Source organism: Phasianus colchicus, chromosome 1 (genome assembly GCF_987193195.1).
Source record: "Phasianus colchicus chromosome 1, bPhaCol1.hap1.1, whole genome shotgun sequence".
In the NCBI taxonomy this organism is placed as follows: Eukaryota; Metazoa; Chordata; class Aves; order Galliformes; family Phasianidae; genus Phasianus; species Phasianus colchicus.
Window position 1 is genome coordinate 87,999,198 of NC_143436.1, and position 21,830 is coordinate 88,021,027.

Below are 21,830 nucleotides of genomic sequence, written 5' to 3' on the forward strand. Positions count from 1 at the left end.
CTGCTAGAGGTGTAGTAGGAAATCTTCCAGATGGAGGGGGAGGATTCCTCCCATCTGTGCACCTCCTCAGTGCCAACCCCAGATATCTAAGCTTGGTGCAGGGGTCTTGAATTTTGCTATGATATGATGGGCCTCGTTTATCATGGTGGCTGCAATCAGTCCCACACCTTATTATTTGTGTCCTTAAAGCTGAGATGTGGGTAGTACATTCATTCATGTGTAGGGAACCGTGTTGTACGTATGAGCATGAATGTTGTGTTACAGTTGATCTATGGTAAAATTCTCTGTGCAGCGATACTTCCATATTTCATTAGCAGGCACCATAAAGGCCACTCCCAAGTACTCTATACTTAAAATTCAACCAGCCCACCAGGAGAATGCTGCCTCCCAGTTATGGAAGGTACAGCTGAGATCCCTGTGCTGATGTATCCAATAACAGATGTTAAACTTGGGCGCTAGTGGCTTTCTTAGAGCCTATCACCAACCTGACCCACTTTATCACAGTACATTTTGTTTTTGTGGACAGATTAGGTAGAAACTGTGTCTTTTCTGTAGGAGAGATCAGTAAGGGAATGGAAAAACCACTGTATTTGTGTTTGAGTGTGTGCTTTGATAGTTTAAAATTTCTCTGCCTGCTTTTTTTTTGAAAATTAAGTTCTCCTCCCTCGCTTTTTTCTGTTTAAGTATTAAGGTTGGACCAGAGTAAGGATTAAACAATCTCTACAAGAGACCAGCAGCAGTATTGTAGAGAGAATTAAAATTTTGATGAAGTTACTTTAGGGGAGTGGAAGGGAAAGAGGCCAATTGTCCACATACTCTTCTGTGTGAATGAGAGCCCTGGAGAGCTCTTAACCAGTGCTGACTGATGGGCTCTGTGTCTCTTCGTGCTCTTAAAGAGAAGCTCTGAATTACATCCCTGGTAGATACATCCTTGTTAGGTTTGAGTCGTGAAATAGAGCTTCCATTAACTCCTTCACACTCTGACTGCTTCCCCAGCATATCTCTGATGTCAGGTCTGGATAGGTGTTAGAAGCACAGACTGACCATCTCCGTAACTACTTCTATGCCAACACCTGCTGCTTTTCATCATCCTCGCTAGTTCATCAGAGCATGATCTCATAAAAAAAAAAATATGGCTGTGTTTTGTTTTTTGTTTTTTTTTTTTTGTTGTTGTTGTTTGTTTGGTTTGGTTTAATATTATTTATTTAATTGTATTTCTGGTTTCTTTATCACACAATGACCAGGCAAGTGATTTCTTCACTTGCATTTAAGCAGCCTGAAATTAAGGAATTGCATTATGGAAACACTGTCATGAGGGAATAGAGACAGAGACTGCCTGAACAAAGCAGGAGAAAACAAAAACCGAAATGCTAATTCCTAGGTTACCTTTAAATGGAAGCTATAAGACAACGTGAAGATAAATAAATAAATAAAGATTAATTTAACTGTGATTAATTATGCTGCTCTGCATTAGTCCTGCTTGTCTTTTTCCTCAGCCAGTCCAGGAAATGATTCCAAATTAATTCCTGGTCAGCCATGCGGTTCCTGGCAGAGTAAACATCCTATTTTTCAGACAGACAAGTGGTGATGTATCTTAGATCTACAGAGTTCTTTTTCAGCAGTACTGACAAAGGCATTAAGATTTACAGCTAGAAGTATTCCAGAAAACTTTTGCATCTAGGTAATGTCTTACAAACCTGATACTCATTAAGTTACATTGTAAAGATGTTCTTGTTGTAAAGAGGTTATCCAGTGAAAAAAAGAAGTGGTACCCAGTTAACGAGCTGATTCAGAGAGGGGATGGAGACAGAAGGCACCTGGCTATTGCCTGAGTAATTTAAGGAAGCAGACTGAAAAGATGCTGTGATAGAAAAGCCATTGTGCCTTCCATGACCACAGAGTTGGAGAAGGTGCAGATGAGAGACATATGTAACATGGTTTTCAGTGTGGGCTATTGCTTGAATACATGCCCGGAATACAACTGTTTTCTAGATGGAGGAGAAATGGGATCTATATCACAGAACTACAGAATGATTGAAGCTGGATGGGGCACAATCTGGACACCATCTGGTCTACCCCCTGCTTGAGCAGGGACACCCAGAGCAGGCTGCCCAGGCCCGAGCCCAGGCAGCTTTTGGAGTACAAGGAGCTGACCTCGCAGTTTCTGTTTCACTTTGTATCCACTGCCACATGTCCTGGCAATGAGAGCCCTGTCTGGCTCTATCCTCTTTGCACCCTCCCTTCAGGCATTAATATGCATCTATGAGATCACTCCTAAACTTTTTCATCTCCAGGCCCTGCAAATTTGCTCTGGGTACACTGTGCCCTCCTATCCATGTCATTAATGAAGATTGTAAGCAGGCTTTCCAGTGTAGCACCAAGGTTTTGAGATAATGCAGAAAAGAAAAGCAAATAAAGGTGTGTTCTTAAGAAACTGAAGCACTACTTTTTTCTTCTTTTTTTTTTTTTTTTTTTTTGTCTTGAATATTTTCAAGGATTACATTGCCTCTGGTATCCTGCACCCATACATTAATCTGCTAAGATCATCTAAGGTTTTGTGCATTCATCTATTTACTTTTGAGGTTCTGGTATGCAAAATAATTATCTTGCTTTGTAACAGGATGTTCTGCTATTGCATAGTTAACATTTTGTAAATGACTCTGCTAGCATTCTTTATCAATTATGCTTCTTTGAATAAAAGGTAATGCCTCAGGCCAAGAGCTAAATTATTTACTGGAAGCTTGCTTATGTGTTCTTTGTTCAGTTTGAAATTCCACACTACCTGCAACTTTTTCAAGCAGCTCTGCTTTTCCTTGATTCTTAAAAGATGGAAGAGTTGTGGAGTCAAATAAACAGTTTTATAATTTAGGAGGAAGAGAGAAAAATGGATATTAAACACATTTTAGAGGATAGGTAGATAATATCCCCAGGTAGAATGCCTTTAGACAAACTGTGATTTATGATGGCAATGCTATGTTGTGTGCATAGAATGAGCTGGTGGTCTCAGTCAGGTGTTCTGGAAATCACTGTGCCTGGGCTCTCTGCAGCCAGCCTTACAAGAAGTGCAAGGGTTTGTTATGGAGAATATAGTCTCTTGAATTGCCAGTCCAGCACTTTGATTTTCAGTCTCTGATTTGAAGTCCAAATGCTTCATCCTCTCCCATTCTTGTACTCCTGCCCCAGGTGTAATCAGATTTAGGGAATCTTTTCGACTCTACGCGGAAAAAAAGTTGTCCTCCTCACTTGTCACTGCATGCAAAGAACCAACACAGCTTTCCACAGAACCAGGCTGTTGTGGTACTCCTTGCAGCATTCAACCTGTGTTTCAGCAAAGATAGTGATGCTGTCATGCACTGTGCCATCTGGAAATGGAGAGGAAGTAACAAATGCTAATAAAAACATTAATAGTGATCTAGGGAGATATTATATTTAGCTTGAATTAGTTTACATTTCTTCTGATTCCTTTTATGTCCATATGAAAGCAAACATTTTCAGACTTGGGTGTCTGAAGTTAGCCTGCTAATTCATATGGGAGCTCTTAAATTCTCATGTTTCTAAACCTTGTAATATCTTTCTGACGCTGAAATGTTTTTAGTACCACTCACATATGAACATTTGCAATCCTCTAATATTTTATTAGCGTAGTATATGTAGAACAGCATGTTTTATGAAGCACTTTGAGATCTGATGATAAAAAGCACCGTATAAAAATGTGTTATTTATTCTTCTCTGTAATGGCTTGATATATAGAGAATGTATGTTTCAGGAACAGCGTATGTTGTTTTCACTTTAATAATGGGTAAAACTATCTCTTCCTATGATACAGTTGAATCATATATCAGTTCTCTTTGGAAGGAGTGTCCTTCTGTGCATAGTGCTCTCTGAATTCCAATAGGGGAAAGCATTCTTCTGTCAGTGGAAATGAGGCAGCGTTGGCAACTGAAGGACATAAGAGAGTCAGCCTGCTGATCAAGTTTCAAAGGTGCCCTAATGCACTAAAATGAGACTTCCTCTGTTACATCTGGCTAATCTAGAAATCATACAGATCAATACAAAAGTTTGCAGACCAGCATTATTATTAATTTTGCGTTTACTAAAGCAATATATAACAACTTGACCGAAGTTCACAATTAATATGTATGTAAGTGTATTTTTATTATATTGGTTTAGGTTTGCATTTTTATCGTTCAAATCCCATATATTTGTGACTTCGGGTTTAACAGGAACTAATTTACTTCATAAATATTAATTACTTCATAGGCTTTATTCCATATTAAAGCATCTGGGGGAAAAGTGCTGATCATTACATTGCTTGTGAGGATGTATTTTTGCCTAAAAATACCCCTAGATAAATCCAGTCTGATTTAGAGATCATTAGTCTGCAAGGTGTAATGCATTAATTTCAGGCATAATATTTTAATAGCAGTAACTGCAATGGAACAGTGTGTTCAGCCCTGCAGACTGAAATGTGCTGCACAGCTTGAGTGACCAACTGGGACAGCGATGCCATCAGTTTAATGTTATGTTGTAGTAACAGAATATGCGTACCGATTGCTGTTAAACCATAACAGACTAGTTCTTAGGGCAGCTCCCCAGGTAAATCTGTAAACGTCACTGTCTTCATTAGCAAGATCCTCAGCTTGCATCAATCAGGATTGCTCCATTGATTTCAGCACTGAGCCAGATGAGCGACTGACCTTTCTGTCCTTAAAACATAGCCTAAGGCTGAAATGATTGCAGAGTACGTGGGATGCTCTGCTCTGCCTTTGCTGCATGGTGCAACACATATTACTTTCATAGCTACCTTGAGTCGGTTAGTAATTTGATGAGAGTTAATAGGTGGGGATCATATTTGTCCTTTTACCTTCTTTATATCTGAACACGTTGCTCTACCTGAAACTACTTCACTTGGCCAGTTCTGCTGGTTAGTATAAACAAGAGACATCTAGTTATCTGGTCTGGTTCTGGTTGATAAAATCCATAGTGTGACAGTACCTGATATTTTATCAAGGTGATTAGTGTCTGTTGGTGCATCACCTGAGTGCCAACTCAAGGCTGGGTACAGTCTTTCCAACAAACTGTGCACAGTGCCCAGCACAACTTTTTGTGTCTGGATCCTTGTGTGGGCACTTTAATCTTGACCTTGAAATTTTAAACATTTTTTTTTTTTTTTTTTTTAGTTTCTGAACGTTCTGAATATTCAGGGTAACTTTTCAGGTGTATATTGCTTAGAATAAAAGTCTTGACTCTTGTGATATATTTTAATGTGCCATATATTTCTGTAGCCATTTAGATGATGAATCTGAAAAAAATGCTACTTTTCTGTATAAAATATGTTCTCTGTGTTGCTTCCACAGTCGGTTACCTTCTGTTTCATTCTCAAAGAATGATACGGATTAAGACTCAAATGACCCCAAATCCCTCAGCACTGGCATGCTTAACAGAGGATCAGTAACTGTATACAGCATTAAACAAAGCACTGTTTAAAGCGGTGTGGATTTGCTATTTGCCAATGTTTGGATAATCATGTTAGAATAAAGCAAGGAGTTAAATAGGAATATTTGTTATGTAACATTTACGTGTTTTTGTCTAAATATTTTGCCAGTGTTTTACTGTCAGTGCTTTCTAATCTATGTGTGGAAAGAACTGTGGTTTGTGTATTCAATAGCAAACTGTGATTATTGTTGCCAAAAGTAGATGTTGCTTCTTTATGAGAGTAAGTACAAAAACGATTTGGCAGAGTTCTGAAGTAGAGCTTGGGCACGAATGAGTTTGTGAGGATAAAGTGTGAGAATTGCCATACATTGCTGAAAGAAGTAATGGCTTGCAGAAAGCCACTGGGCATAACTGAGATGTGATGCTTCAGTCTGAGTACAAGGGATATTATGAAAATGGCAGAATTTGGAATTAAATCCTGCCTCTATTCATACCAGTGGAAAAGAAAATACTTCTCTTTTTCTTATTTTTCAGTTAAATTATTGTAACTTCTTCCAGATTTTTTCCTACTTAAATACTTCTTATATAAACATTGTGCTCCTGTAATCTGATCAAACACTCATTCAGTTTTATAAAACCAATTCTACTGACTTATTATATGAATGTATTATGTTGAATTCAGAATAATATGTAAAAAAGCTAGTGTTTGACTGTACTTATTAATGTAATTTTAGTACTGCTAAAATCAGAATATTTAATTTCACTAGAACAGTTGTTAAGAATTTGATTAGATTGCAAATACAAAGAGAATTAATATTTATTAATTTTAAAGACTTATTAATGTTCATAGATAATTACAACTTTTGTTGTTGTTGTAACACTCAGATCTGGCTGAATGAAGTCTATGATAGAGAGATAATTAACTGACCACTAACTCTTTTTCCCATCTTAAAGATAAAGTATTTTTGTTAATTAAATGCATGATTCTTATGAACAGATACTACCTTATTTACATTTTTAATGAAATGGGGGCATTTTAAGACTATTGTTTGATTGCAGGAAAAGAGTTCTTATATTAAGAGTTCTGAATATTGACATATTATTGAAAAAGAAGGCAATTGCATTACTGTGACTATTAGAGGCTGTCATTTTGGTAAAATGAAATAGGCAGTTTCTCATTTTTGCTATATCTGTTCTCAGATGGGCTCGGATCTCCAAAGGCAATGAAGTAATCAGCAGCTCAGAGTCAAAATATCTGGAGACATGTCAGATGCCTTCCTTACCTCTGGTATAGCAAATTTCTTAAATTTTATACCTTGTAACTTTACCTGCCACTGTATTTGGTAATGGGTTTTGCTTCTTCTAGGGCAGCATATCACTGCACCCATTAAGATGTGTGCTGCACTTGTTAGCTTGTTCCCTGCTGGCCTTCGCCTCTGGGCAGTGAGCTGCCCAGGGTTCTCTACACTTACCTATTAAATGAGAACCATCTCCTTTCTGTTATTGTTTCCTGTACTGCCTGTTCTCAGTGGCTCATCTTTCTCTTTCTCCTGTCCCCTAAATCATAGATTTCTATCCCCAGCATCACCAGAATATTATCTATGTTATCCAGTTCTCGTATGAAGGCAGTAGGAAAGCTGGAAGCAAGTATCTATGAGCAGGAGTTTGCTACAACAACATTTGACATTTAGTGAGCAGTTTAGAAAATATTTTTTATGATTCTTCAGTAGATCAGTTTGGGTTTGCAATTTTAAAGTATGGTAAAAATGTATTATACTCTGAAAGAAAACAAAACAAAACTTGGCAATGAATCTTTTCCAACCTTGGTGGTTCTATGGTTCGTGATCAAAATGGTTTGGAACCTCAGCTATGAGATAGTCAGTCCTGCAGCTACTTGTTCTTTATCTTATGAGTAACAGATCATATGCAGATGAATTTTTGGTATGGAAAACAAGTAACTTGATGGAAACCAGAGCTAATGAGAAGATCATAATTCACTTTGTCACTAACTTCAAAACTCTCACTTAATGGTTTTGGAAATGAAACAAAGACAATATGCAGCAAGAGAATAGCAATTGTTTGAATGCCAGTGTTTTGTTGGAAATTGATTTGCAGCACTGACTTATGCCTGAACTGCATGACTTTTTCCAAGTTTGGTGAAAATTATAATTCTAACTGTTAGCTTTTCTCCCCTTGTTTTCCCCTCTTTTCATCTGAATATTATGTTCTTTCAGAGGTGACTTCTGTATGGTAGGAAGCAAAGTTTTATTGAGTGCAACATGTTTTCCCCATAGTTTTTCATGTGCTTAATGAGGAAGGTAAAACAGCCTCTGATGCATGTTTAATTTATTGAAAAATAAGTCTTACTCATCTTTGCATAGTCATAATGTGGACGATCAAGTATGTAAGACTGAAGTGAGGGATGTATGCGTGTGGTTAGGTCTTAGGGTAAGATTTCTCATACAGCTACTTGGATATATATTCAAGAACTGTAACGTGCTGTCTGTCCATTAGAACTTTACTCTTGTCAAACAGAAGCTGTCCAATCAGTATGAAAAACAAGAAAAATCCATAATATTATGCTGACCTGGATTGCTTGTCTATTGTGAGACTTTGAGAAGTTTTCAGATGCTTTCTGTGGAGAAATCATGAGTCAAAAGACATGATGATCCCAAATAACGAATGTTGTTGGTCAGAAGCATAAGCATTTTCCTTTTCAAGAATGGTGCAAGATGTTTTTATTTATTACTCTATCTATCTATTTATTTATTTATTTTTAATAATTATATTGAATCTTGGAAGAATTTCTTTTTTTTTTTTTTTTCCTTTCTCTTTTCTGTACTCTGTTCTGATAGGCTGTTGCTCTCAGCTGTGAGGATATTTGCATGGCATTGGCTGGGTCAGGGTGCTACAGCCTCTGGTCTCAGTGTTGCTTTGGGCTGTCCTGCAGCTGTTCAGATGTCTTCCCGCCTTCTGAATCTGTTGAAGAGCCAAGCTCTGATTTGGGCCCACTGACGTTGTGCAATTTGTTTAATTCAATTTGAATGTTAAAAACTATGTCAGTTGCCTCATCCTTGTATTAAAATATCCTTTTAAGAAGTGTCCATAGGTGTTGATTTCAACCTTCTTGACAGCTGTAGAGGTGCTTTGTTTTCCTAGCTGTCTTACGACAGTCACATCAAAAAATGTTTTTCATCATCCTGCAGGGAACTAATAGGTTTAATACATGTATTTTTTACCACAAGCTGCTGTTTTCCCTTTGCTTTGTTCCTGTAATTGCTGGAAATATATTGTTTTCTGATGAAACTTAAGGGAAAGTACTAAGTGTACCAATTTCTTAGCTTTGTGTCTTCCCATTTTACCTTGCATGAAACACATTTTAGTATTCCCAAATCTCCAAAGTGGCTGCCATTCATTCTAGCACTTGTTTGGTTCCATTTGGTGCCAACATGTGCTACAGCAATCTGAGTTTTCTAGTCTCAGCAGACGGCAGGAGAATGTGTTTGCCTCTCTTTGGGAATACTTGGCTGGTGGGACTATTTGCGCTGTGTTTTTGTGTAGATCAGTCAAAACAGCTGGCCTTGGATCTCTATACATTGGTTTAGTGAAGTCTAAAGGATTTAAAAATGCTTAAGTGATCCCTTGTAAGGGATGAAAGCCCTTAGAGGCTAAAAACCTGGAAAGTATTTTAATGCTTATATTTTTAGATGCATTGGGACTTTAACATATTCATTCCTATTTCTTTTGCATCAAGCCCTCAAATTCCGTAGGTCAGTTGTACTTGTCATTGGTAAAGAGAACACACTTCCAACTCTGTATTTCCTAGGTGAAATGTATTCTGAGATGCAAGGAGAGGAAAGGCATGACTTAGTCTACTTCTCTGTCTATCCTAAATTGACCTTTATTTCCTTGGTAAACTTCAGTTGCCAACGTGAAGATGAAATGTCCTAACTCAGGGCAGTTTAACTGTGTGTTGTTTGGAGGGAAAACAGCAACCAGACAGTCTGTACTCCTATATAGTTTGTGTATATTTTGCAGAAAACACTGAAGTTTTGCAATATAAAAAGACTCTGGGTGGTTGTTGTTTGTTTGTTTGTTTGTTTAGTTTTGCTTTATTTTGCTTTGCTTTGGTTTACTTTGCAGTAACGTTTTTAGCACCTTCCCTGATATCTAGTGACAGATATTGATTTGCTTCATTTTCCTACAATGTTTTTCCCACCAGGGACATTAGACCTTAGTTCTCACATTGTTCTTCATGCTGTTCATACACAAGTCCTATGTCCTGCTCTGTTCCCATGTTCTCCAGTGGCCATCTTGTCTCTAGCTTCATTACAGTCTTCTTGGGTATTGCTTGTCTAATGTCGTGGCAAAGGGCCATAAGTGATGTTTCCATCTTATCCTGAACTTGCTTTGCATATTGTTTTATGCATATCCTGATCTGAAATTTAGTGAACTCTCTTGTTACTGCTGAAATGAGGTTGCAACAAAGAGGGCATAATGCTCTGGATGTGTGTCTGTGAGAGCAGTTAACTTGGTTATAGAGGAACAAGGCATATCTCGTATGGATACAGCAGACAAGAAACTTCTCACAAGTTATGGGCATCTGGAAAGCCAAATGGTTTTTATTTCTCCTTCATCCATAGCTTAACAACTTGGGCTTCTGCCATCTAAACATTTGCCCTTCTCTGGTGCCAAATTCACTGCAGAAAATAGTGCCAGATAGAAATAAAGGGCAGGCAGACAAAGGACTGTTTTAAGCATCTACTGTAAATTCAAGCTGTATCAGCTAGGAGAAGTTTGGGCAGCTCTATCTTGCTTGCTTCTCTCTATCTGTTTCCATTCCCTGCCTCTGTGCAGGAGCTTATGTCCTGGATGAGTGCTGCAGTATTTCTGACCCTCTTTTCCAGATCCAAGGCTTTCGTATATTTCTTGGTAAGATTCAAATAAACCACCTTATGTGACTGAGAGCATGTCAGAGCTGAACTTTCAAACCTCCAAAGTTGTACTCATTTTTCACTAAACCCTCTGTCCCTTGCACATTTTCCCTTCATCCATTTCTTTATAGAAAAGTTATTGTAATTTTTACTGGAACGAACAAATTCTATATTCATGTTTTGAGAACACAGCTGAAGACACTGTTTTCCCAAGTGCTTTGGTCATTCTGTGTGAGCTCTGTGAAAGTGACAGCTGACATGCCTTTGGAGAGGCCTCGTACAAAGTGCATTCTGTTCTTAATCAAATGCTGAAGGCTACAGTGATGTGACAGACTTCAAGAAAACCATTGGAGGGGCTAGCAGACTATAACAGGAAATGTTTAAAAAGAAGAGGGAGAATGAGGTGTAGAAAAAAAACAACTGGAAAGTGAAACAGCAGCAGAAGATGAGGGTAGAAAGGTGGTTCTGACAGGAGTCGTCTTGTCTGGACTGAACCAAAGCTTCTCCTTTTGCCATCCTTCCTTGTTCTTTGCTTCCAATCTCTTCCTTTGTAACCAAAGCAAGTTCATTTAACATAACTTGTCTGAGTGAATCACTTTTGCAGACAGTAGAGTTCTACTTTTAGATATCTATTTTATCTATTTTTGAATATCTCTTATTTTCTTAGGTATCTGTATCTTTTGACTCTACTTCATCTTTTTATCTGTACTTTTAGGATGATTTCACTGACCTGTTTTCCTGCTTTTGATATTCAGGTGAGCATGTCATTAATTGTACCAGAATGTCCATTTCTCCCACTAGGTCATAAAGAGAAACTTCACGGTCACTTCTGAAGCTGAGTTAAAAACATGGGGCTAAAGAAGTTGCCTGATATGGAGGATAGTTAGGTCAAAAATTGAGCAACTTGTATCATTATTAAAGCATCTGATCACAACTGCTAAGGATGTTTGGAACTCTGATTGAAAACAGTATAAAAGGTTGCAGTAAACCTTGGAAAAGACCACTGGAGCTAAAATTTTGGGATAAGCCAAAGCTTTACAAATAGCATGAGGAAATCATTAAAACAACAAAAACAAACAAACATTCTAATCTGAGATTTTTATGCCAATAACAGCTTGCCACTGGGAATGTTGATATGAGAGTGGATTTAGAATGTCCTTTAGAAAGGGAGATTAAATTTTCAGATAACTTTTTTTTCGTCTTATTTCAACAGCAAATTAAAGTGTTGGATACTTTTGAAATCCCTTTAAATGTTTATGTTTAAGCCTTTCTAAAAGAAATGTTTTGTTCTAAGAAGATTAAAACATTGTGATGTTTAAAAGTAGCTACTTCTTTTTTGTCTCTTTTTTTTCCTCTCCTAGAACTCTTTTTCAAATTCAGTCTGAATTCACAGGAATTTCTGGGTTGTTTTTGGCTACCATTGAATTTAGCATCTGATGAAAAACACTTCATCCTTTCCTACCGGTCTTTCTCCAGAACGAGTTGACTTGTGGAAGACTCTGTTCTCAGCTCAGCTCCAAAATTTCTTATTTTCTATTCTTTTTTTGTTTCTGTACTGCTTTGAAATTCATGCTTCTAGTCAGGGTTGAAGGCCTCTTGAATCAGATCCTCTGCCATCATAAGAAAAGCAATGATGATTATACTAAATAGGTCACCACCTGAATGTAGAGGACGAAAAATAAGACAAAATACTTAGCATAATTTCAGACAACTTTTGTTGCTGGTCTTTTTATGTTCCTTGTCTCTAGGTACTTTACTCATTATCTGAAAAACTGTTTAATGTTGTCTTATGCTGCCAAGTTATTAGGCTGCATATAAGTTGTTGTTTAGGGTCTACAAAAATACATTTGAAGCAGTGAAATGACTTGTGTCTTTATCACTCAGAAATACTGTCCTTGGGTCAGTAATTATGGACAAGTTCCTGAGACTTCTGCAAACTTCAGTCTCAACAAATCAAAGAGCAACTCACCCACATGTGCTGAGGGAGCTGTCAGAAGTGATTGTTGAACTTCTCTCTATCACCTTTGAAAAGTCGTGGAGAATGAGGGAGATGCCTATGAACAAAAAGAATTTACACATACCCAAAGCCTCTATCCAAATGTTTGAATTTCATGTGAATTGGATATGGGTATTGAGTAGTAAAAAGCAACAACAAACCAACAATATACTCTAACCCCCCCAGAAAAAAATGCATAGTTGTTTCTATGTCTAAATTCCAACATGCCAGTACATGATGATGGGTTGTTCTGAGAGAACAGCTATATCTGGATTTTCTTTCAAAAACTCACATAAAGATACACTTCTGCATTTTTGAATTGCTACAATTAAGGCAGGAATAGCCTGGTGGTCTTGGGAATGAAGATATCCTGTTTGCATACTTCTAGATTTAAAGCTGGGATTCTGTATCACTGAAGAATAAAATAAGATAAACTCTAAAATAAAATTAACTTTTGATGTTTTTCGAAGTTAAAGGTCAAAGACACTTGACTTCATACATTTATTTTTAATACTGAAAAAACCTCAACACTGTCAGGAATTTAAAGAACTTTTTGTCCACAGAGAAACACAGAGGTCGCTATTAGCATTGAGTGATATAGAGAGAATGAAAAACATGAACGCCTTAAATGTAAATGCACAAAATCCAAATGTGATCTATCCAATTAATTTAGTGTAAGTAGATTTATTGTCAAGAAGGAGAAAGGTGAAAGCAGAAGCTGAGTGCAAATAAAATTATCAGATCCATTTTGGGATTATGTGGTGGATAATATAAACTTCTGGGACTCGGTCTATAACTTAAATACAGCTTCTGCTATCAGACATACATACAGTTTGAAAAAATCCTTTTTAAGTCAAAGTGGGATGAAAAAAAATAATAAAACTTGATAGTTGAATAAAACACATTTAATAAAATGTCGTATTTTTAATGTATTTGTTTCTGTGTTCTCCTGACTGGTGGCTTCCTGCTTCCTTTGTTGAATATGGCTACGCAGTAAGACAATATATATAGCCACGGATATTACATTGATTTACTGAGAGTGTACTGCAGGAGAACAGGAAACTTAGTTGGCCAGTGTTGCACTTCCATAACAAGCATTACTGCCAGATAATTAACCTTGCTGTTTGTTTAGCACCCTCAGAATGCTTCATTACGGATGCAGTCAATTATCTTCCTGTAATGGCTACTAGAGAAGGTAGAATTGCTTAATTAAAATTATTTAGACCAAGGATGCTGTATGATTGGGTAATGGATATTGGAATGGAATAGAACAATTTTTCTGAGCTACACACCTCATCTAAATCTTATATTTCACATTTCAGAATGCTAAATCCTTATTTCTTTTAACACAAAAATAACAATAATGATAATGCATTCATTCTTCCACCTACGTACATTTCCTTTCTCAAGAACATCTTTTTATAAAGCTTCTGGAGGAGGAAAGAGCTAAATCAACCATAAAGAGTGCTTTAAAGAGTAAGGATGAAAGTGGGTCCATTGCATGGAGGAAAATGATAAGAAGGAAAGATTATTGCTGGTAATAGATGTAACTCACAGCTACGCTGATACATTTAGGTATTGCTGAAGAGAGTCTCTTGATTGCTACCCCTGAGGAAACAGATTTGATTTGTTCCTCCGTATGTGACAATTTACATTTCCACCTTCTTTACAGATCATCAAAGAACTGGAAAGAGGTCTGAGTATTTGACTGTTGGCCTCATAGCAGTATTACTTTTGAAGTTAAAAGTTAAAAGCTGGTCAATGTGGAGATAAAGCTCTGGATGCCTGTTTCAGTTGAGCTTAAAGATGAGTTTTGTTTTCCATACACCAAAACTCTTTCCAGACCTTTGCTCCCATTTCTGAGAGCACTTGAAAGCCCAATGAATCAATTAGTACAGATATAAATTGATTAGTTAGTCTTAGAGCTAATTCTGCACTCTGAGACAAGTGAGACCTTGCTGATGTGCTTTTGCCAACAAAAATCCCAATGGAATGGAACAGTATTAGTAAAAGTGTCCTTTTACTATTTATCTTGTCTTACTTAAAGCTAATTTTCCCATGTAGTTGCAAATTTCCAGCCTTGTTGGTCCACTTAGGCCCATGATAACAACTTTTTGCTGTAGGTACAACACAGTGTTGTTATTGTAACTATGCCTGTAATAGCAGCCTTAATTGTAGGGGTGGGATATAACTTAATCAGTACCTAATGTTCATCTTGATGTATGTATTTTTAAAAGTGTATACATATCGGCTCTGTAATATAGGTGGTAGTGGTGGAGATGTCACTAAAGCAAATGGCCTAGATGAGAATGTACATTGCAGTCCAGCATCTGAGCTACAAACCCAGATTGGTAAATCTGATTCTGAGCAGGCATCTGTGTTCCAGGTTACCTTAAGAAACTCAACTCCAACACTGTTTTTGATACTGGGACTGGCATTCTCTGGCAAGTTCTGTTCTTGCACCTCACCACTCAGAGTAAAGAGTTTCTGCTTAACGTTTAACCTAAATTTCCCCTTTTTTAGCTTACAGCCATTCCACCTTGTCCTATCACTACTAGACCATGTAAAAAGTTGATCCCCTTCCTGCTTATAAGCTTCCCTTAATTACTGGAAGGACATAGTGAGATCTCCCTGGAGTCTTCTCTGATCTGAACAAGCCCAACTTCCATCAACTTTTTTCATAGAAGAGGAGCTCCAACCCTTTGATAATCTTTGTGGCTCTCTTCTGGACTTGCTACATGCTCTATGTCCTTCTTGTGCTGGGAACCTCAGGTCAGGAAGCAGTGCTCTAGATGGAGTCTCACGAGGGCAGAGTAACGGGACAATCCCTTTGCCCACCTCACTGCCCATCCATCTTTTGATGCAGCCCAGGATATATTTGGCCTTCCAAGCTGCAAGCAGAGAGCGCTGGCTTGTGCCCAGCTTTTTATCGACCACAGGCCCCAGCTCTTTCGTCACAGGGCTGCTCTTAAGGAGTTCTTAACACAGTCTGTATATGTATCTGGGATTGCCTCAACCCAAGTGTATCACTTTGCACTTGGCTTTGCTGAATCTCACTAGGTTCTTGTGGGCCTACCTTTCAAGCCTATCCAAGTCCCTTTGAATGGTATCCCTTCCTTCTATTGTGTCAGCTGCACCACTCATCTTGGTGCCATCTGCAAATTGCTGAGAATACACTTGATCCCACGTCTATTTCACTGATCTGCCCTTGGTGAAGCCATGCTGGCTGTCTTGGATAACCTTCTTGTCTTGCATGTGCATAAACATAGCTTCCAGAAGGATCGGTCCCATGATCTTCCTGGGCACAGATGTGAGATGTGAGTATGACAGGCTTGTAGTTCCCCAGGTCTTCCTTTCTCCCTTTCTTAAAAATGGGAATGATGTTTCCCTTTTTCCAGTCACCAGGGACTTTGCCTGACAGCCATGACTTTTCAAGTATGATGGAGTGTAGCTTGGCAGCCACATCAGCCAGTTCCTTCAGGACCCTGTGAGTAATGTCATCCAGCTCCATAGACTTGTAGACAATCAGATAATTTTTCATATTCTTAAAAAATAAAAATAAAAGCTGGAATAAACAAATATAGATCTTTAAGAGGCTTTGCATCTTTACTAAGCATAGAATTAACCTATGGACCTTTCTGCCTTAGCATATTATTGACATTATTGATGCAAACGGTTTAGTCAGATTCCTACAAAGCCTAGGTATTTATATAAATTCTAAAAATAATCCAGAGGTATAATAGCTGCAATAAATTATAATGAGTGTAGGAACTCAGTTAAAAATCAGCTCATAATTTTATTGTAAATCTTGCCATACTCAGTATATTAACAAAGCTTTGGGTCTATAGTAAGTTCTTTTGTGAAAATCTCAACTTTATCCCTTAAAAATGTGTAAGATATATGTTGCTGGTTCTCTTGAGAAGTTTGAGAAAGTAAAAACTGGAATTCAAATAAGAAGAATGAATGTTTTCTACTTTAAAAAAAGCATTAAGAAATCAAAATTCTCTTACATTCAAAATCAGTGTGCTTTGAGGATCTGATCTGTATGGTTTGACTATTAGTAGCTCTTGTTACTGCACCCACAGACAGCCACTATTCTGTGGGCTTGCGTGGGAAAAGAAAACACTCATAATGATAGCCATTTGGTATTAGCCCCAAGTTTGTGACTTGTGGATAAGGGTAGGAAAGATGATCATGATCTTAGACCTCTGTTGTAACAGAGCCATGCTAGAAAATAGAGAGAAAATAAATAAACTGTAATTAATTTGTAAATCTAATCTTTGAATTGATGTTTCAGCAAGTCCCCACACATCAGCAGAGCCATAGTAGAGATGCACGTGTATGTGTGAGGATACTGGAGTATGGCATATACAAAAAATAAAAGAAAGTAGGCTCTTTGTCTTGTTTCTGGTTAAGGCAACATGTTGTTACTTTGCTTTTATTACAGTTGTCAAAACTGCATACAGACCGCAGCTGAAAGCAAGTTTTTAAAAGCCTGGAATTTTGAACATCTCTGTTCCAAAAAAGAGTCTTGTCCACCCATTTACAGCTGTTGTTGCAGTACTCAGTAGGGTGCCAGAGTGTTTGCAGATGACTGGAATATAAACAACTCCATAGGCAGCTCACTTAAAATAATGAAACCAATAAACTAGATCATCTTGCCTAGTAGTTTTTGCATTTCCTGCAGTTGCTTCGTGGCAATAATAATGACGGGCTTTGCAGAATTGTTGGTAGATAAAAGAGATGGGACTGACTTAGGACAGAGTAGTTTTTCTACAGAACAGGGAAATTACCTTTCTTTTTGAGAAATCTACCTACAATTTTAGAGCATTTTATGGGTAACCTTTGTATTTGCTCCTGCTTTCCTCAGCACAGTGTATTGGCAATGCCACAAGGACACTCTGCTGCCTGGAGCAGATGCTACTACCACTTTAAATTAGCTCTTATCATTCAGTGATTGATTTGCAACCAAGTGCCCTTAAACATGTTTGTTCCCCCCAAATACAGCCAACTCAAAATAGAACCTCAAGTGAGAGAAAGCACAAACAGATTCAAGTACATGACATACAATTACTGTATGGAAACAATAAAACAGGCAAAAAAATAGAAACCACTTCAAATCTTATTTCCTCCCAAAAGAGAGTGTAATCAAGGTATAATGAGCATTGAAATTAATAAATTAAAAATAAATGCCCATAAGAGAGAGAAAAAAATGTGTTAATCAGTTGGCAATTATATTTTTGGCATTGTAAATTAATTCCCTAAATGAATCTCCTTCCAGCTTATTTCATTCCATTATCTGTTTTCTTCCTTATTTTTTATCTAATGATTAGCGTTTCTGAATTCTGTACATAATGATAATTTTTAAAAACCAAAGGTGTTTATTTAAAGATAAAAAAGACAGTGTATCAAACACAAGATTATGACATTTTGTCCTTTCCAGTCAGTGAAGAAAAGAATAGAAATCTCCTCATAATGAAGCTGTCCTTTTAGTGCCGTTTTTATTCATTTATTTATTTTATTCTGGATTGAGCCTTGTGGCATTATTAATCTTTTCAGTAATGGAAATGATTCTTGGTTGTCTCCCAAATACCACTAAGCAGCAACCTTCGGCAAAGCTCATCTATTTCAGCTTTTCTGTCTTCTTTGTCCCATCCTGAAGTACTCAGCTGCTTGCAGAAAGCCTGAGAAGTTTTAAAATAAGAAGAAAAAAATCCCAACTCTGCCTATTTCTTCTCACTTTTTGATTTGACAGCAACAGCATTTTCTTTCTGTCCGTGTATTTAAATCTGCAGTAGCTAGATTTTATGGTAATACGGAATAAAGAAGAAAGTAATAGATTTAACAGCATCGAGGAATGTAATTTGATTTGGGATGCAATTAGGAGAAAATACGCATCAACTGGAATACCTTGTTTGCTTTTGTTTTCCCCTCTTTCTCCATGCTATAGAAAGCAAAAATGTCGACATAATGTTTTGTAGATGGAAATTCTTGAAATAGAGTGAATGTCCATAAATGTAATTTACCATAGCAGTACAGTTCAGAGAAGGTGAGACAAAAGGGTATATCATTCCTAACTTTCTGAAGTAAAGCAGAGAAGAGAAATTTATTGCAAAAATAGAAGGAAGGGCAAAGCTAGAACATAACCCAAGGTGTCACTAAGACTTCAGAACTCAGGCACTTCAGCATCTGCTGCGTTTCCGATTTCTGAGAGTCTTGACCCCTTGAAGCTACATTTGAAGGAGAGGTCATCAGTGGACATGAAATCTTTGCTGTGTTTTCACTCCTGCCCATCTCAGAAGTGGTGGTTTGCAAAGTGTCAGGCTTGGTGAGATAAAGAAGGAGGATTCTCTTGGTTTGTCCCTTTGATCTGTTTATTTGTTTGTTTATTTATTGAAATATGCCATACTCTTAGAAGAAAAACATTTCAATATGCTGTTTACTTCTATGCCCAGCTCTACATTTCCAACATCTGAAGAGAACTCCATTTCTCTAATCCCATCCTTCCCTCCTTCTGTCTGTCTTTCCCCCTTACTCTAGCTTTACTAGCACGTTGTAGAGCAGTGACTCAGGGTCCTCTGTGGCATGGTGGGATTTTGTACATGCCCTTACCCACTCGCTTTCTCCCCATGCAGCACCTGTGCTGCTTGGAGGTATAGGGGTAGGATTGCATGATCTGCCAACCAGCATGAGCCACTATACATAGTATAAAGCTTGCAAAAAGAAAACATCTAGAATACTAGCACAAGAGAAGTGTGTTTGATAGGATAAAATGTTTTGTGTGAAAGATAAATGGATAGTGCTGGCCTGCTAAACTCTTTGGGAGACAGGAAAGGTGGTCTATTTCCACTAGCCTCTAAGGAGGGTTCCAGCTGGGCTGGCAGTGTCCAGGAATTTTGTAGTCAAGAGGCTGAAGTGCTCCTGGAGGGGTGTTTCTGATAGGTGTGTGGGTGTTGTTTTGCCTGACTGCTGTATGTATGGGCCTCTCTGAGGAAGCTGTAGCTCCTGGGCCACAGAGCAGTGCAGCTGTGAGTAGTCTTGGTCGTATATAGGCCTGTACTGCTCTGAGAATAGCTCCATCTGTGCTAACAGGCACTGAGCTGAAATGAAACCATAGGTACTACTCAGATATAAGGCAATGATTTGCCACGAAATAAGAGTAAACACCCTTGGAAATGTAAGAAAAGAAACTCGATAGTCATGTTCCTAAAGAACTGACTGCCATGTTTTTCACAGTACACACATGCTCCGTGATGTTGCTCATGTTGGTACTATATCAGTTTTGCCAAAGAGGAGAAATGAATATGGCAGTAGCTTAGCAGAACAATATTACGGCATGTCTGTTTCTTAGCTCTGTCCTGTTTTCAGCACCAAATGGATCTGGGTTTTGTCTTTTGGAGGTATAGATGTCGTTCAGGGATGTGGACTCAGTAAACCTTCCACAAAATAAGATTTTTGTGTTAGATTTTTGTGGTAACTATATCAAGCTATTCTGTTTCATGTTACTCTTTTGAGTAAATTTTATTTTCAGCAGTTGTCTTAGCATGGCTGAAAGTGAATAATACTCCATAAAAGATCTTCAATATATATGTATAAGGAAGCCTAATATAAATATTGCTGAGTAGTGTGCTGACAATATATACAAACCTCCCTATATCCTAACAATTCAGCATTAGCGAGTGTTTTGCCACCAACCTGGCAGATCCTGTGATGTGGGCCAGGTCTGATGGAATAGGGTAGTTGAGTCGTGTGTCAGCCCACAGCCATGCTTCCACTGTGAGTGATGTTATTGCTGCCTTTCACGAGATTTCTTTATTCTTCACTTGCCAAGATCTGCTCAGCCCTATTAATTACAATTACTGTTGTCGCAAACAATTTCACTTCTGGAGTTTCAATGTCAATGTTGTATAATCTGTTACAGGTTTTTGTGTGTAAGAAGGAAATAAAAGAAATCAGAACAGTTATTTACATGTCTCCTATACTTGAATAAAATCCTCCCTCATCCATGCTGTGATTCAAGCAGTAGACGATACTGACATGATAACACCCACAGACAGGTAATTGCGTCTTCAGCATCCTTCTGCCCCATTTCGAGCTGCTTGCACCTCCAATGCTTCATCCCAAATTGGTAATGTCAATGGGAGCTTGGCCCAGTTGTGAACTGTGTTGTGTTGCATGACATGCCCGGCTCTGCTACCATCTTGTGCAACACTGTGTGTGCAAGCAAAAAATTATGAGCTGTGGTTCAAATTTTTGCAAGGACTTGGTTTTTAAGTCTTTTTAAGCAGGGGGCTTTGTGTTGCAACACTCTTCTTACTACAGTAGTGTGGTAGTTGTACCGTGTAAGTAACTGATAATAAGCAGAGCGGGTCACCTCTCTGCAATCTCAGGGTCTCCTGAGAGGCCTGTTAGTGCAGCAGCAGTGGTGTGGCTGTCAACTACAAGGTAATTAAGAGCTACACAGAGACAGGGGCATTTGGTATAAGTGTGCTACAAACAACAAAAGCTGTTGTGGCGTGAGGTTCTTCTCCTTCATCTGGTTCTACTCTAGCCAGGAACTAGATTGGCCTCCTGAACGGACAGTGATACATTTGTTTGTCTGTCCTGAAGCTAAAACTTTTCCCATTGAGTACATTGTAATATCGTGTACTTTAACTCCGGCTTTTCTGACTATTCTTCCTCTTGCTCAGGTGCCAGAAAATAAAACTTAACTGTATGAGAAAACTCTGCCCTCCCGTCTGGCTTCCCATTCTTTCTGCACTGTGGTGCTCACTAATCTCCCAGCACGTAACAATGGGGAGAAATGGCACAGACATTGCCAACTGGAGGGACATATGGGTGCTTGTAACCAGTAAGGAAATATCACCATGGATGGATATTTTTGGCCATAGTGTTGTCTCTGAGAAAGCTGACCTGGCCCCAGTGGATGGCTTTGCTAATATTATAGGTGAGAAAGAAACTGAAGTCGGTGTTTATTATCTCTCAGTCACTGGGTTAATTTGCAGGTAGAGAGCTGCCCATGTTTTTAAGTCGCATGGTGCTGTTTTTGGAGGACAAAGCCATCCCCTCAGATCTCTGGTGGCAGTTGCTACAGAGAAGGGGAGACAAACATGGCTGACCAGAAAGCCTCAGGAGGTTCCCCATTACAACAGAGGGCAGGGGTTTATTTTGAGAGCTATTTATTTTCTTGTTCTGCTGAAATATGAATCCAATCAGACGGTGAAATGTTGCAGCCAGTAATGAGGTCATATTATCCCTGAGGCACTAGAGGTATGTTTCTAATACAGCTTTTTCTCCACACGTGTAATACAGTAACACTTTGAGGAGGATCTAAATGAATATACACGCAAACACACGCATGTATAAAACATGTATATGAGAAATGTATACTGAAACTGAATATAAATACTTTGATACATATACACATACATTCATAAAATAGAGAATCAAGGTTCTATTTAATG

General features: G+C 38.1%; 1 protein-coding gene across 13 annotated transcripts in view; it reads left to right on the forward strand.

The window, feature by feature from the left end:
• The window catches only part of LOC149919821 (uncharacterized), a 682,202-nt gene that overhangs the window by 126,346 nt on the left and 534,026 nt on the right, over window positions 1-21,830 (forward strand). For 8 of the 13 annotated variants that reach the window (XR_016471773.1, XR_016471760.1, XR_016471764.1 and 5 more), the window contains exon 2: window positions 6,637-6,724. The exons of the other annotated variants lie outside the window; for them this stretch is intronic. Coding sequence is in view for 1 of the 8 variants with exons in the window: in XM_090151789.1 (XP_090007915.1) it covers window positions 6,637-6,724 (88 nt within the window). In the remaining 7 variants the exon portion in view is untranslated. The remainder of the gene's footprint in view (window positions 1-6,636; window positions 6,725-21,830) is intronic. 13 annotated transcript variants of the gene reach the window in all.